General features: G+C 35.4%; 1 protein-coding gene across 1 annotated transcript in view; it reads left to right on the forward strand.

Moving 5' to 3' along the window:
- LOC121383838 (cap-specific mRNA (nucleoside-2'-O-)-methyltransferase 2-like) overlaps positions 1–17470 on the forward strand; it is a 32365-nt gene that overhangs the window by 4313 nt on the left and 10582 nt on the right. Inside the window, 10 exon segments of the mRNA XM_041513936.1 lie at positions 3525–3733; positions 4395–4592; positions 7808–7835; positions 7838–7924; positions 11081–11346; positions 13262–13462; positions 13788–13925; positions 14983–15306; positions 15874–15972; positions 17275–17458. Of these exon segments, the coding sequence (XP_041369870.1) occupies positions 3525–3733; positions 4395–4592; positions 7808–7835; positions 7838–7924; positions 11081–11346; positions 13262–13462; positions 13788–13925; positions 14983–15306; positions 15874–15972; positions 17275–17458 (1734 nt within the window).

Below are 17470 nucleotides of genomic sequence, written 5' to 3' on the forward strand. Positions count from 1 at the left end.
TTTGGTTCGGTTTGTTTTCTCGTGCACTGTTCGCGCAATCAACATTCGATTTGTTGTTGTTCATTTGTGAGATTTTTCTTCACATTTCATGAACATTTTCAGTAACAATAAAGTTCAGACAAGTAAGTGTCTCAATACAAAACGTTACAAACCCTTAAAACCAATAATTTTGCTAAGTCTTACGATATCTGGAGAGGGGATACAACCAGGACAGAACAGTTGGAACATGTCCAGGAGAGGTGAAAGGAACGCACCCCAAGTCTGTGAAATTTGTCGTGACGTAGGCATTGTTGTGCTTCGAGCGACATCTACCGGTGACATCAGAATACTAACTTTCAAAATTATTTCAAGCAATTGGGACATGGGGATTCCCATGGTATTTATTGATATAAAACCTGCTTTTTCACTCCATTTGATAAAAACGTGATCTAAGTGTGTTACAGGTTTGTAGATTAACCAAATTATAATTTATTTTCGCTGGATGGAACTAGGGTGTGCGGCTTTAATGCTTGCTAAAGTTAACACTATTATAAAAGAACTGGACCCATATTCACAAAAAGGTGTAAATTTACGTCTACCACTAGCACTTACGTCTGCCGTAGATTTATGTTTACGTGCAAGAAGCACCTTATTCTCAAAGACGGTCGTAAATGTAAACGTAACTTAGTTGGACGTAAATCTACGATTTAACACTCACTGGAGTAATTAATAAAAACACATTAGAAACGATGGCTACCAGGTAAATAACAAATGCGCAAAACGCAAGTTTGTTTGTCGTCTGCTAACAATAACATCGCGAACAGTGGGACCATGGCATTTTAGTATTGGTGGGTTTCTGCGTTTTGGTACGAACTTGAGGACATTTCTTAAAAAGGAAAAGATAACTCAGGAGAAATTGGCCGAGTCGAAAACATACGTTCGATCACCAACAAAAATATGTTCAATCCGTGGGCATTCGCCATCGCAAACTGCTTCATTTATTGGAAATGCTGCTAGTTTACGTAAATAATAGTAAATAATGGCGATCGTGCTTGATTTATTATATGTACACAACTTACGTGCAGCGTTAGTTGCAACCTGAAGCACTCTTATATTTACGTCCAACTTTACACATAACTTACGTTTTCGTTGTTTCGTGAATAGCTCTTCAGTCGTAGATTTACGTTTACGTGTAAAACTAGGCTTACGATGTTTTGTGAATATGGATCCTGAATATTAGCCCCAGTACTGAAACAAAATACAGGGGCGTAGCCAGAAATATTCTTAGAATTACGCACGCCAAAGGCGTGCCCGAGTGGGGGGATTAGTGGGGCCTCCCCCTGTGAAAATTTTGAAACTCAGGACGCCTCTAGCTACATTTTTAAAAATCTTTTTTCGATTCAATTTTAAGACGTCTATTTTATAGAACAATTACAGACAGCCTCGACCTATTCCCGGATTTTGTTTTTGAATTACGCACATGCGTAATGGGCGGTACGCCTTTGAAATAGATAACTACTCATTTGTAGGGATTCTTTTTTGCGATTTGCGGTGGCTATGCTACTTTCACTTCATCAATGGTACTTGTATACTACAGTGACATTCCAAATGTTGTTTTTTTAAAGCTCATTATGCGATGTTAGTATTTTTCAATTTTTGTGACACTTTTGGATTCCTATTTGCGTTAAAACTGTTTTTAACATATGTAAAATTATAGCCAATCCAATAGTATGTCTACATATATTCCTTTAGAGATAAAATAGCAGCAGAAAATTTAGAAAAAAAGCGGTCCGAGCACATTTTTTAAAAATTGTTTTAAAACTGTAGACTGGTCGCAAGTTACAACTTTTGCAATTTAACGTTGTTTACTGGTTTGCTGCGCATCAAGTATCTAAAAATCAGTCTAAAACATTTGTCGGAATACCAGTAGTATGTCTGCATGAATAACCTTCCTGTAATCGTGAAGTTTGCAAGTTTTAATTTCTGAACATTTACAGGTCATGACGTAACCGATTTGCGGTTCGCGTAAATTTAACTTTGCGTAACCGACACGCGAACAGAACGGCGGTTCTCATGAAATACTGTGCCCTGTTAAATGTGTATGTAATATATTTTTATTTTAAATGTGTATGTAATATGCAGGGCTCACGCTGTCAGTAGCCAAATTAGCAATTGAACCAAAGTAATAAAAACAGACCGACAATGCGTGTCAATTTGAATACACATGCCAGTTCAGGGCCCGAAAGACATGAAGGCTATCCAAAGGTCTGAGTTCAGCCAGACCGAGCAAAAAGAAAACGTTTGCTAGACTGGTTTGTGCGCTTCACGTTAAACCAAATGGACACGACAGACACCAATCAAATAGTTTGCGAACGTTCGTTGACTGAACTGAGGAAAGCTCTCGGCACAAATACGTCAGGCTTCAGTCAGCTGACACCCACATGTCAAGAGACATTGTTGTGGCCATTAAAAAATACGATTACAAAGGAGTAAATCTTGGATGTAAATTTGTAGAAAAACAATAGTTGTTCGCATCAATGAATACCTAACTGCAGTTTCGGTTATTTCTTTGTCTTTGTTAATTTCGTACCCATGGTAGAGAGCACACATGCAGATCGCGGGAAATGAACATGCGGTATTTATACAAATTGCAGTTAAACGTACACTGAATAAAATTAGTTTACAATAATCATATTTGTTAGATATAGATTTGTAAGACTGTGAGGTGAAATTTAATAAGTTAGCTGGATTTTAAAAAGACCGTAACTTTTTTTCTTTTGTGGGGGGTGGGGTGTTATTATTATTTTTTTAATAAATGGAATATATACGTCAGCATTCTTAGCCTAGGTATTTTACAAGCAGAAATCACAAGCATTTAACATGACGCTGAAATCAACAGCAACAACATGGCGCAAATTATGAAATTGTTAGGGTGGGGAATTGATGGGTCACTTTAAAAAACAAAACAAAACAATTCAACCTAACATAAAGATAGCTATTTCAAGAAATAATGAGCTCTATATTTAAAAAAAACAACCTCTCAAGTTTTTTATTTGGGGAAAAAGAGGAAGAAAGAAAAAACAACACCCTCCATAAACATTCTCCCACCCACATATTTCTGTATGATTGTTAATTTAATGTCATGGGCCTTAGAAGTGGGGGCAGGTGACCCCCCCCCCCCCCCCCCCCCCCAATCAAAGTAATATATTAACTGCCCCTACCCCCATTGCTATCTTTAATTTTGATCAGGTAATACGGTTTTGTTATTCAGATTTATTTCAGTTCGTACACAATTAGCTGAAAAAGATGCATTTTCATATTCATATATAAATACTCTATACAGTACTAGGTAAAACAATTTTGGCTAAAGCGTTTTCAATATGGCTAATAAAAATTCCATTTGGCTAATATTTTGGCTACAGGTATTTTTGATCCAGGGTGAGCCCTGAATATGTTTATATTTTAAATGTGTATGTAATATGTTTGTATATTAAATGTGTATGTAATATGTTTGTATTTTAAATGTGTATGTAATATGTTTGTAGCCTTTGACAACAAATGGCAGTGGCTGGCCACTACTCTGAATCCCTACTACGAAGGCAACTCTCTAGGACAGATGATAAATGATGATCGGTTTATCCGTTCCACAATGAAGAACTGGTACTTCGGCCCCGACGACACAGGGGATCTCATGAAGTCTGAGAATCTCGATGGTTTACAGAATGCAGCAGATAAAATTGGAAAAATAAATTTGGTTTGTGTTGGAATCCATCTTATTGCATGTACATGTACGCTGTTTGCAGGGGATGTTAAAATTAGCATCGTCTGTCCATCTGTCGGGGATTGTTTCCATAGCATAACTCCAAAACTGGTCTATTTTGGCCTTTTGCTGTGGGGGAGTTTTCAGTTTCAATATTTGTTCTGTATCATGGAAACAGCCAGAATTACCAAATTCACTGTTTTTGATGCATAACTCCAAAACTGTTCAAGATAACTTTACAAAATGTTGTACACATATCAATATAGTGGTCTAGTACTGCGTTTTATTATGAGGGAATTTTAATTTTCAATATTTTTCTGTTATCCAGTCAAATAAGTCTAGTTTCCCTTTCATTGGGGAGGTGGAGGGGGGGGGGGGGGGGGGGGGTATTGACAACAGCATTTGCTTGATGAACTTTAATAGCTTGTTATTTGCCAACATAACACAGTTTTCCAAAAGTCTAAAAAATTTGTTGAAATAGCAAATGTTAATTCATTAAAATGTTGAGGTTCATGACATAACCTATTGGCGGTTGCAGTGAATTTAAATTTGCCTAACTGAACAACACTTGAACAATTGTACTCTGTGAGTGTCCATATATTGAACATGAGTATTTACATGCACCACTGATCTAGTTATTCCTGTTTGACTACAGGTGACCGCAGATGGCAGTATTGACTGTCAGTCGACGCCTGCGGAACAAGAACTCGTCGTGTCTCGGCTTCACTGGTTTGAGGTGTTGGCATGTCTGCGAATCCTTGCACCGGGGGGATCTTTTGTTATCAAGCTGTTCACCATGTTCGAGGCCTCCACCATTTGCCTGATGTATCTTCTGTACAGCTGCTTTAGAACGGTAAGTAGACCAAGGTTAAATAAAGTTTGCTTTGTTTTATTACTCCACTAGAGCACATTGATGAATTAATCTGAGGCTTCTAGAATTTTTATAAAAACCACTAGCCACGATTAAAAATTCTCTATCCCTACTTTACTTTAAAGGGACACACCCTAGTTATGGCTAGTTGTTAACCATTATGGCGTTGTTTTTCGCTATTAAACCCATTTTTTCACAAATAAAATTGCACTTTACTTACCGTTTATTATTTAGAATATACATTTCCATTCACCTGAAGTGTTTTTTGGTAATCCTGGTTTTTGTAATACCACAAAATGCATTTTTCGTATTTCCTAAAATGGCACGGGCCTCTGAGAAAAAAACCGTTGAGCAGACAAGGTCTAATCTATTTTTAGAGGGGATATTTCCATTTCAATGTCACAGACGTTGGTATACCACGTGACCGTTATCATTTTGGTTCGGTTTGTTTTTTCGTGCACGGTTTGCGCAATCAACATCCGATTTGTTGTTGTTCATTTGTCAGATTTTTCTTCACAGTTCGTGAACATTTTCAGTAACAATAAAGTTCAGACAAGTAAGTGTCTCAATACAAAACGTTACAAACCCTTAAAACCAATAATGTTGCTAAGTCTTACGATATCTGGACAGGGGATACAACCAGGACAGAACATTTGGAACATGTCCAGGAGAAGTGAAAGGAACGCACCCCAAGTCTGTGAAATTTGTCGTGACGTAGGCATTGTTGTGCTTCGAGCGACATCTACCGGTGACATCAGAATACTAACTTTCAAAATTATTTCAAGCAATTGGGACATGGGGATTCCCATGGTATTTATCGATATAAAACCTGCTTTTTCACTCCATTTGATAAAAACGTGATCTAAGTGTGTTACAGGTTTGTAGATTAACCAAATTATAATTTATTTTCGCTGGATGGAACTAGGGTGTGCGGCTTTAAGGTAATACATAATAGTAAATAATAGTAATAATTGGATGTGTCACCTAAAGAGGGAGATAGAGGTTAAAAACACTAACTGGGGGGTTGGGGTTGTTTAGGATATTCATATTTACAAAATAAACAACTGCAACAGTTGACTTTTTTTCACTAGCCATTGGGCATGGTAATAGTTATTTACTAGCCCAGCATTGAATATCACTAGCCATGGGAGTGGGGCTACCATAATCTAGAAGCCCTGTAATCATCAGCTATTGGATGTCTAACATTTGGTAATTGTGACACATAGTTGTCATGAGGAACCTGCTACATGTTTCCATTAGCAGAAAGTAATAATTTATATACACTGTCCCACAGACAGGACTGCACATATCACACTTCTATATTTTGATCATGAGGCACTGGTTGGAATGGGAAACACATAATGGTCCACCGAGGAGGTTCAGTTCTACAACCGTAAGCACCTATCTAAGGTGCTAAATCCTGTTAGAACTAAAAACAAAAAAATATCTAAATTTTTATTTCCCGATTCTAACATTATTTGAAAACTTACTCTGTGAAAATTCACAGTATGGAGATAAAAAATTACATAAATATTCCAGAATTCTAAATTTTTGAAATTCTTTCTGCCCAGTTCCTCTCATAAATAAATAAAAATAAAATAAAAATAATAAAAATAAAAGATGATAATGCCGTGAACATTTTGTTCAGTATCACATACCAATTCACTTTACAAGTTTCAGAGATTGTTACACAATTTTAATATGCTAAATAGTGGTTGCTAATACATTTTTTAATGATTAAAACTGTTTATCTGTAATGTCAGTTGCAAAACAAAGTGTCGCGCGTAGCATGCGACGTTTACTACCTTCATTTCCGACTTCTATTTTCACCACAGTTGCTCACACTCCAGTTCATATTTTTTTGGTTCTTGTCTGAATGTATAGCTTTGCTTCTATGGGTTAATTTCTTCAGGAAAACTGAGTTCCCATGAATACAGCGTCGTTGCCCCAGTTTTTTAAATATATTTTGTTTTGATTCAGGAGCACATTTTTGTAGACCCAGTGATTTTCCGCGATCCCGGAATTCGCATTGTGAAACAGAATTTACATTTGGAAACAGAATTACGATTTTCTGCGAAGTTAAAAAAAATTAATACTATTTTACTATTGCCACACACTAAAACTGACGATTGACCCATGCGCAATACTATTGGCAAACGCTAGACTGGATTATGCACTTCACGGTAAACCAAATGGTTACATTGGAAACCAGTCAAATACTTTGTGAACGTTAGCGAAACATATGCTGTCTGAACTTGGGGCTGGTTTACTGCTTAGTCTGTTGCGCCTGCGCAGATGAGACAGGTTTTTTTCCCAGGAGTAAGTTTAGCCAGCGGTTTGTCGCTAATGCTTGTCTTGGAAGACATATTTTTACGCTACACATTAAACCAAATGATCATTTCGGGAACCACCAGTCAAAATATGTTTGCAAACGTTAAGCAAAAAACGGCTGGCTGAACGTTGCAATGTTACTTTATTTCCGCTGTGTTATGCGCATACTTCAATTTGCAGACAACGTTAGACTGTCAAAGAGATGATAAAATAAATGTTTACGTTTTGTGAACCCTAAGCCCCGTTGAATAAAGCAGTGCACGTAACTTGGACAATCATGCTTTATGTAGTTATTATAATTGTAGCCTTTGCTCCTAATGTGATTTTTCGCTACTAATATGTCGACGCCAGTAAATTGTAGGACCCTTTAATTTGTCACAACTTGTGTTAGTTCAATTGTTAATTACATATTGTAGTCTGAAACGGAATTTACAAAAACATGAAACAGCAAATAGCTTCTTTCTTTTTTTTTAAACGGAAAACCACTGAGTCATACTTGTTCTATTCTTGGGACAACAATTTCACCAACTATATGCATTACAAGTGGACTACATTGCACATTTCTGTGGTAACAGACTCCGGCCCATAGAGCCCCCCACCCCTCCCCCCTCCCGCATGCCCCCATTACTGAGTGTCTGTAGCTCTCAATAAACCCCCAACTCCTACTCTGTCAGTTCCAATGCCTACTAGTACTTCGTTTTGCAACCGCTGTTTAAGTACAGTAATTAACAGAAAAATCATCCACTTTTAAAAACAGTATTACCAATAACAGATATTGTAATGACTGCATTGAGACCTACGTCATAGTCACTTGTAAATTCTTTTATCCAGATGTACACATTCAGCCATGTTCTCCATCTTTTCAGGTGTCTGTGTTCAAACCCGCAACAAGCAAGTCGGAAACTCTGAGGTCTATGTTATCTGTGAAGATTACAAAACCGTGGATTCGGCTTTCCTGAAGAATTTGAGTCGAGTCTTGTTAAGTAAGTTTGAAACAGCATCGGGTGTATTTTTCTTAAATATTTAGTGTGATTTGCACTTTTCAATCATAGGATTCTGCCCATAGTGGTTGTCACTGGTTGGATATATGACTACACTTTTTGTCACCTTTATGAAGTTAAGAGACGTCATCCATTTGTGCATCAATTGAAGTTCTTAGATCAGTTTCTCACAAACTGTATGTATTTTTACATGTGTCGGTCTGAAATAAATTGTCAAACAGGGCTAGCCCTGGGTTGCTATTTTTGTTCGCCAAAAAATTCGCCAATCTTCAATTTCTTTTGCCAATCTAAATATATATTTGCCAGTAACATATTTGCATTTCAGTCAAAAGATTTTATTTTTAATCTCGTTCTTTATGATAATATAGTATATGCTAAAATGTACTTATTATTCAGTTTACGTCTTGTAATCTAATAATAAAATGCTGGTTTCACATTTCTATATACAATACATTATATTAATTCAAATAAATGTACTTTTTGTAATCGTATGGCAGAGACAACTGAACATCTATTTTATGATTGTTGTTATGTTAAAGAATTTGGGAAAGATATTACAAACTGGATATTCAGTACTATAGAAGAGTGCATAATATAAATAAACACATTGCCATTTTGGGTCTGCTTAAAAAAACAAATACATATGCAATAAATTGGTTAATTATTAACATAAAATATTATATTTATTCCATGAAAATACAAAAACAAAAATTAAACTTCTCTGCCTTAAAAACTATAATTAAAGAAAAGTTGGAAACTGAAAAATGTATCTTATATAAAAATGGTAATTATGAAGATTTCAAGACAGAATGGGAGCAGTGGTATAATTTATTTCAAACATCATAAAAGTTTATTAAATCTATCAAATATTGAGATATATTTATTTCTAAAATACCTTCTTCGCACTTTATACTCCTTCACACACCTTTTCATAATACTTTCTTGTATCAATACTAATTCAGTACATAACATCTTTGCCTTTATCTCTTTTTTTTTTCCTTCTTGGCACCAGATAATAATAATTAAAAAAATTATTGAAAAAAACCCAAACAAAATATCAACAATAACAATATACATAAAGTGTGGATTATATCTATTAGTGTGTATATATTTTGCCATTTATATGTATGTATATAAAACTGTGTATACCAGATGAAATTTAAAAAATACTGTGAGACAGTGAGCTTAGGGCACCCCAACCCTGACACTGCCATTTTATATTCTGGGGACAATAAAAAAATTTTTTTAATAAAAATAATAATAATAATAATAATAATAAAATGCTGCTGATGTCTAGGGCTGGCTGTAGCCCAGTGGTAAAGCACTTGTATGATGTGCAGTCAGTCTAGGGTCGATCCCCGTGGATGGGCTAATTGAAGTCAGTGAATCACGAGTGGTATATCACAAAAGAGATAATTTTACTTTTTGTATGCATCAGAGAATGATATAAATTGTATGTTTCTCTGTATTTTGAAAGAATCATTGAATTTTGATCCAATATACATGTGCCCAAAAAGATTCACCAGACTAAGATATACACTATACATAAATGTTTGCACCAAAAGTGTGAAATGTAAGTACCGGTACATAATGTTTACATATTTAATAGCCTAACAACTTATATCATTCAGTATCTTTTGAGATATGTGTGCAAAATGCTGGAATAAATGAGGTCCAGAACAGGACCCAATACCCTTCTGTTTTTATTACAATATAATTACAAAATAATTTGAAAATGACAAAAGAAGTTTATAAATGTCCAATTATGGAGACGTTCAACAATTACATAATGTAGGATCTGACTTTTTGTGTAACCCTGCACGCGTTATGTTTTGTAATGATGACATTCCCCTCTAAAGTTCTTTAACAATTGTCTCCCACACACGTCCTTCTTTCCCTGTCACTGGCATTAATTTTATTAACATTATAAATTTATAAACATTAGATTTTCTGTTCTTATTTTGGTTATCTTTTTTCTTTTCTTTTTTATATAAAGATAAAACTCAATAGTCCCACCAGAGATTGTGCTACCCCCTCCAGATATTGTTCCAATGCCACAGGCCTGTAGGCATGTACCTTTAATCTGTTAGATGTATTATTGTATATATAATAGAAAAATCATATTTTAAAGAAACAAAATGGCCAGACTGGCTGTTTTATTTTATTTTATGAAAAAAATTTTAAATTAAAAGTGCGTAACTCTTGATCATACCCAATGCCATGACCTCGTTTTGTAACTACCCCCCTAACTTCCCGGTATGATTTATAACTGAATACTATTCATAATTAGTATGGTGTCCAACTCAAGGTTATAGCCAACATAAAGACAAGGAAACGTTTTATGTTGTTGCTACCAAAACACTGGCGTGCGACAGTCTTTCACAAATGGGGGAAAAAACTTTTTCAGTTTCACACCGGTTTTGAGTTTTGTATTTCTGTGCAAGGGACGGAGGGATATATCATATCATCGTTAGTATTATCAGTAGATATAGCACAAATGAATGATAATTTCGCCATTTAATATGTTTGAAATATAATCTGTCAATGTAGAAACTTTTAACTAATTATGATTGTATGCAAGTGAGAAACAATATATATTCCTCACCAACGAACCCACTTCTTGGAAATGAACTCAACCATGTGACCTAGATTTATAACAATAACCGGTATGACCAAAACATGACTAATAAAAAGTAAAACTTGTAGTCGATAGTAATCAAACATTTAGTATGAATGCAACATGTCTTAAATAGTATTTCATTTCATTTAATTGCGTTTTCTAGCTTTACTACAAGCAACTGGCAGTACGCTGCTGAATAGTAGAGTAGCCACGTGGACATGCAAATAACGCTTATTCACACTGCGAGGCGGATCAACTGAACAAAACTGGTTGAACACGTTTGGTTCTAAAAATCGAGATGGGGAAAAAATCTTTTTCAAATTTTTTCGCCAAAGTGAAATTTCTTTCGCTATTTTTTTTCTTTTCGCAATTGGCGACTTTGGTGAACGACAGCGCGAGCCCTGTCAAATATTCAACAGAACCTGAATATTTGCTATATGGTAGTGTTTATGTTTCACAACAAATTGCTTTTATAATGTTTAGTAATGCATGTATTAATACATTTTATCTGATTGCAGGTAAGGAAGCCGATAATACTTTGTGTATATTCAGCCAAACTTCGATTCCAGAAGAATTCATCCGACAGCACGTCAGATGTTGTTCATTTTTCTATGAGTTTCAGTCCGAAACAATTGAAAGCAATCTCCAGCTGTTCCAGTTGATGACGGAGGAATGCCGACTTCAGCTGGACGCAATGAGAGAACACTGTGTGGAAGTGTTTGTTAATAAGTACAACATCAGGCAGATTCCAGGCTATTTCAGGATTGTTCCATATCTAAATAAGGTAATTCTTCTTCACCACCTTCAATAATTAAAACACAACAATAATTAATTGGCATACTCTGCGGTGCACCAACCCAAGATCATATTGTTTCACGGTCTCCCACCCACATTCTGAAATATCGGCAATCTTTATCAGTTTGTTTTTATTTTTCAATCTGGCTAATTCAGAAATAGCAAGTTCCTTAGTGTAATCAAACTTATTATACTACACCCCAAACTTAATTTGTTTCTGTGTTAAAATTTAAACTGAATTTTGTTTCTGTGTTAAAATGAAACTGAATTTTGTTTCTGCATTAAAATGAAACTGAATTTTGTTTCTGCATCAAAATTAAAACTGAATTTTGTTCCCTTCTCTGTGCCAACTATAATCACGTTCTGCTTTTTAACATACTCAGTTTTTTTAGCAGTTCTATGAAACTCTTCTCTAAAACCTTCCAACCTTTCTTAAACTGCATGTTCAGTCTCTATTTTAGAGAATGTTTCAAATTGGTGTCCAACATATTCTCAATGTTCTTGTCCACCTCCATGACAAGTGTGAAATGCATGCACCACAACCGAGATGTTATAAATGCATTTAATACATGTATATAGAGCACCTGAAGCAAGTGCCTATCACTGAGGTACTCACACTCACTGTAATAATGCCTAGAAAGATGCTTTTGTACAGGCAAAGTTAAAGTCGTTCAAAGTTAAAACAAAAAAGTTATATATAACAAAACCACACATTGAATAATCACCAGCTATAGATTGTAAAATATTTGGTAATTCTCGTATTTAGTCTTCGGAGGAAGCCAGCTACACTTTGTCATTTGCAGCTAGGCATCTTTTACATGCACTTATCCACAGATAGGACAACACATACCACAGCCTTTGATATACTATTTGTGGTGTACTGGTTGGGACTGGGAAAAGCCCAATGGGTAGGCAGAGAATGTTCAATCCTATGACCCGATCACCTCAGACGAGTGCTCTACCATCTGAGCCAGCCTTTTCTTTTAAACTGATTTGTCTAGACAATTGTGATGAGGAATAATGACATACATGTATGAATATGATATACCTGTTTAGGGTGGGAAAAGGTTGAACTTGAAAATGCTGGTTCTAATGAACCAGCAGATAAAACATTAATGTACTAATTTAGGTTAAAAACTTTCTCTTTTTTACTGCATTTACCATTCCTATAACCTTTAGACTACTGGATTAATTTTTAACAAAAACCACGTTGAGTGGGTACAAGTTTATAATTTTTACTCACATATATTCACTTAAATGTTTTATAAATACATGAAATAAAGTTCATATATGAATCGGTAAGATTTATTTTCTTGTCTTTTTTTGTAATTTTTATTATTTTAGATCGGCTAATGGTGATTAAAATTAGGCAAAAAATCGAAAAAGTTCCATTTACTTACAGGCATTTGTGGCCAGCTGTCCAGTATTTATGTCCATTATTCCCGATAACAGTGGTTTTCTGACCAGAATTGTTTTTAAAACCCGAACTACGATTCATATTGCAATATTTGGTAATTTTCGTTGTTGGTAAAACGATCAAATTTATTATCAAATTAGCTGTCACAATCAGCTATTGATCCCTGAAAATGACCGCGACGTGCCGCCATTGTTGTCAAGTGAAAATACTTGCCTAAAACCACTTTTTGAACTCAAAATTTCAAGGTATTTTCAATTGAAAAAATCAAAACAAAAGCCACCATTTTGAAAAAAAATCTGTTTTCTTTAATTATATTTCCGTTTCCAGTGAGTGTCATGTGCAAAACAGCGGGAAATATGAATTGGGGAATGCACTGTATACAGTGTACAGTATGTCGACTTCTGTGACGTCGGGCGAGATATCTCGCCTGCAGTACTCAGAAGGTTAAATAGAACTTTATAATATCTTAAATGTTTTTGTTTTTCAGTCAAATGCTCAAAGATTTATTCTAAAGCAGTCCACTGAAGACCAGACACAATGTAACAGGTTGCCAACTATGCAGGAATTGAGGAAGTGGAAAACTGGATCATTTCAGGACAGACTGCAGCAAAAGCAGTTACCGTGGGAACAACAGATTCAGCAAATGAAGCCTTATGATATCAACATCGAGGGCTGTTTGTCTCTTGAGGTATGATCAAACGCCCTCTATCACAAACGTAGCTGCATAGAAGCAGCTTTACAATAAACAATTAAATTCACTGACCTATAGTCCTTATGTGCCTTCATTTAAGGTTTTTTGTGCTAAATAATTTCAGTTTGTTTTGACACGAATAAAGTCAAAGCATTTAAGGAAGTAACAAACTTCTTTTTTTTTGTATGTGCAATTAAAAAAAAAGGTTCAAAAATAAATAAAACTAATACATACCATAATAAGAAAACAATGTTTACAACAATAATGTTTATGTGACAGTATAAATAAAATACTTTCTTCCATCCATGTTTTGTCATTTTAGTGTCAGCATGCTTTAATCTCAGATGAGATTAAGACATGGAGATGTTTAACAGGTCGACGTGTTCACACGATACAGAGCTCTCGGTTTTGTGACGGACGCCTTGTGGAACACATGAATGAACTACTTCTCAACAGCAAGGTCAGAGAGAATGCCAGAATTTTGGTTTTATTACCTTTGCAACCGGACGTTTCAATAAAAAGCGCATGCTTGTTGCACGGTCGGTCTAGGATCAATCCATATTGGTGGGCCTATTGGGCTATTTCTTGTTCCAGCCAGTGCACAACTGGTATATATCAAAGGCCATGTTATGTGCTATCCTGTCTATGGGGGAAAATACAGTGGGTTTCTTCTCTATGACTTTCAAAATGACCAATGATTAATAAATCAATGTGTGGTGTCGTCAAATAAAACAAACTATAGGTTTCATCTCAGACCTTCTGTCTCTGTCTGTCCATCTGTCCCACATATAGTTTTCCATAATATGTTGTTTTTATCACAATGTCTCAAAATATTGACCTGAAATTTTGTGTATAATTTTATTATGTACTGTTACAGATAAAATTTGACTTTAATGATGTTTCATTCATTTTTGACAGAGTTGTGGCCCCTGAACTTAGGATATACGAAAATGTGTTGGGCCTGATAGGGAACATGTATTGCTTTAGCAGTACTCTCAGGATGCTTGTTTAACTTGATAAGATATATTCTGTATTTTATTTCTTTACTTTTTGCTTTGTTTTGCTCAAATGCAAGGTATATAATCATTTATACATACCCCCTGCACGTGCTGTAACCTCACCGTGGTGCAGGGGTGTAACATTCTCTTTGAGAATGGCCAATACAGCACAAATTGAAATTTTGAGTAAAAGTCAGTATCTATCTGTGATATTTGTATTTTTGCACAGTTCTTTACACTGTTTTTGTATTGATCATCACCTTATTTGTTTGCATTACCATAGTTTGACATCCAATAGCTGATGTATTTTTCGTGCTGGGGTGTCGTTAAACATTCATTCATTCATTTATTTATACATACAAACAACAAATATATAATTTGGTTAATTAAAATTTGTTTAGCATGACCTACTTTTATACAAATATTACGAAAAATAGCTGTATACAAATCTTGTGCAATGTAAGCCTTGAATCATTAATTTTATTGTGTTTTCTTTTCTCTTTCTCTTTTAATATATAGATTGATGATCACATGGTCAACAGTATGGACGATTATCATAAATCCTTAGTGACTGAACTGGCAACATGCCTTCGTTTAACGTGCGATAAAGAAACAACTGTTTATTGTTGGGACATTGAAGAAGATATCGTGAAACGATTGCAAGACATGTTTAACTGTTTACATACATTTAAAAAATTACTCGGTCCTAGTGGTCTTGGCAGCATTCCTGATTCTGCACCTGTTTGTGTGGTGTGTGATTCTGTGTTGTGCAATTTCCTCCCAGGTACCAGGGAACTTCCGTCACAGCAGAGGTTATTAAGAAATGTATTGGCACTTCTTCAGGTATGAGTTTGTTATGCTTTAAGATATAGAGTAACATGTAACATGGTGAAAAGCCATTTTTACTTGTATGTAGTCTGTACATTAAAAATAAACTATTGTATAATAACAATTAGCTTTCCAGAAGCAAATTGTGGTTTTTAACATGATGTCGGTCAGTGTTATTTTAAAAATTCTGCCTAGCAGCACCAGCTAATCAGTTTGAAATTTGATTTTGCTGGATAATTTGGTTTCAAAATCTTGATCAGTGATATTTCTAGTCATTTAAAATTGATTAGCAACTACTGTTTAATGTTTGAAAAATGTGTAGCGATCTCTAAAATTTGTGTAACGAATCGTGACATAATACTGAACAACATGTTCCCTGACCAATAACATGATTACTGAAAAGGTTTCTGATGGGCTTTTATGGTCACCTGACACAGAATTGTAAAAATGGTCCCTATACAATTTGAAATCCTGATGAGGCCTGGTTAGTTGGGGGGGGGGGGGGGGGTTTGTGGGTTTTTTTTAATTATTATTATTATTCTGTTTTTATATATATATATATGCTTAGAGATTTTCTTGCAGCATCTTCCACATGGCAGTGATGTTGTGATGATCATCAGCAGTGTGTATACTCGGTTCACAGCAGGCCTTCTCTATATTCTGGCAGCTTCCTTCTCACAGGTACAGGTTATAGTTAGTTTCTAGTTCAAATATAGATGACATCTTTCTACAGTCAAATCTGCCATTTTCGTCTTGCCGTTATGATGTAAAAAAATTAAAAGAGAAAAAAAAGAGATATGGGTATTTCTTTCTTGATGGCTCAACATTAAAGTTTCGCATTTAGACAGAACTTCAGCTCCATTTATTACAAACTGTAAGACCTAGATCATTGAAACTTGGTTTATAGTTGCATCTATGGATGTTCAGCGGCGACATTTAGCTGAGTTGGTTGTGTGCTTGCCTGAGGTGATTGCATTGCTGGATTGAATCACCTCGGTGGATCCATTCAACGGAGTGGGTTTTTTTCCTTGTTCCAACCAGTACACCACAACTGGTATATCAAAGGCCATGGTATGTGCTATTCTGTGTGTGTGATAGTGCATATTAAAGGTCCCTTGCTACTTATGGAAAAATGTAGCTGGTTTCCTCTAAGACTATATGTCAAAATTACCAAATGTTTGACATATAATTAATAAATGAATGTGCTCTAGTGGTGTCATTAAACAAAACTAACTTCACCTTTTTTGACACTGGTACTGGATGAAATCTATTATAACACACACTTAATAAATGAATGTGCTCTAGTGGTGTCGTTAAACAAAACTAACTTCACCTTTTTTGACACTGGTACTGGATGAAATCTATTATAACACACACTTAATAAATGAATGTGCTCTAGTGGTGTTGTTAAACAAAACTAACTTCACCTTTTTTGACACTGGTACTGGATGAAATCTATTATAACACACACTTAATAAATGAATGTGCTCTAGTGGTGTTGTTAAACAAAACAAACTTCAACCTTTTTGACACTGGTACTGAATGAAATCTATTATAACACACACAACTAAATCTACTTTTGAGTATAACGGACAAGACTTAAGCTTCCACCATGACACACAAGACTAATATTTTAGTGGCGGGATTTAGCTCAATCGGTTGAGTGCTCGCTTGAGTTGCTTGCGTTGCAGGATCAAACCACCCCAGTGGATCCATTCAGCTGACAGGGTTTTTTTCTCGTTCCAACCAGTGCACCACAACTGGACATATGCTGTGGTATGACATGTTTACCTGTCTTTGGGAAAGTGCATATAAAAGATTCCATGCTGCATTTAAAAAAATGTAGCAGGTTTCCTCTGATGACTGGCTATCAGTCTGAATTACCAAATGTTTGACATCCAATAGTCGATGATTAATTAATTGATGTGCTCCAGTGATGTCGTTAAACAAAACAAATTTGTTATTATTATTTTATTTAACAAGGTTTCCATTTCCCCGCGTCCAGGAGGACTATCACTAAGTCAGGTGGTGACTCTATCAGACTTCGCTGGAATTCCTACAGATTTGCTGGGACATCTTCAGTCGGTGGACAAAAAGATGGATGAAGATGTTCCAACCTGTGATAGAGCTGTTTTGGAAGTTCTTCCAGTTTCCTGTATTGTCAGTGGTATGTGCTTTT

Source organism: Gigantopelta aegis, chromosome 10 (genome assembly GCF_016097555.1).
Source record: "Gigantopelta aegis isolate Gae_Host chromosome 10, Gae_host_genome, whole genome shotgun sequence".
NCBI lineage: Eukaryota > Metazoa > Mollusca > Gastropoda > Neomphalida > Peltospiridae > Gigantopelta > Gigantopelta aegis.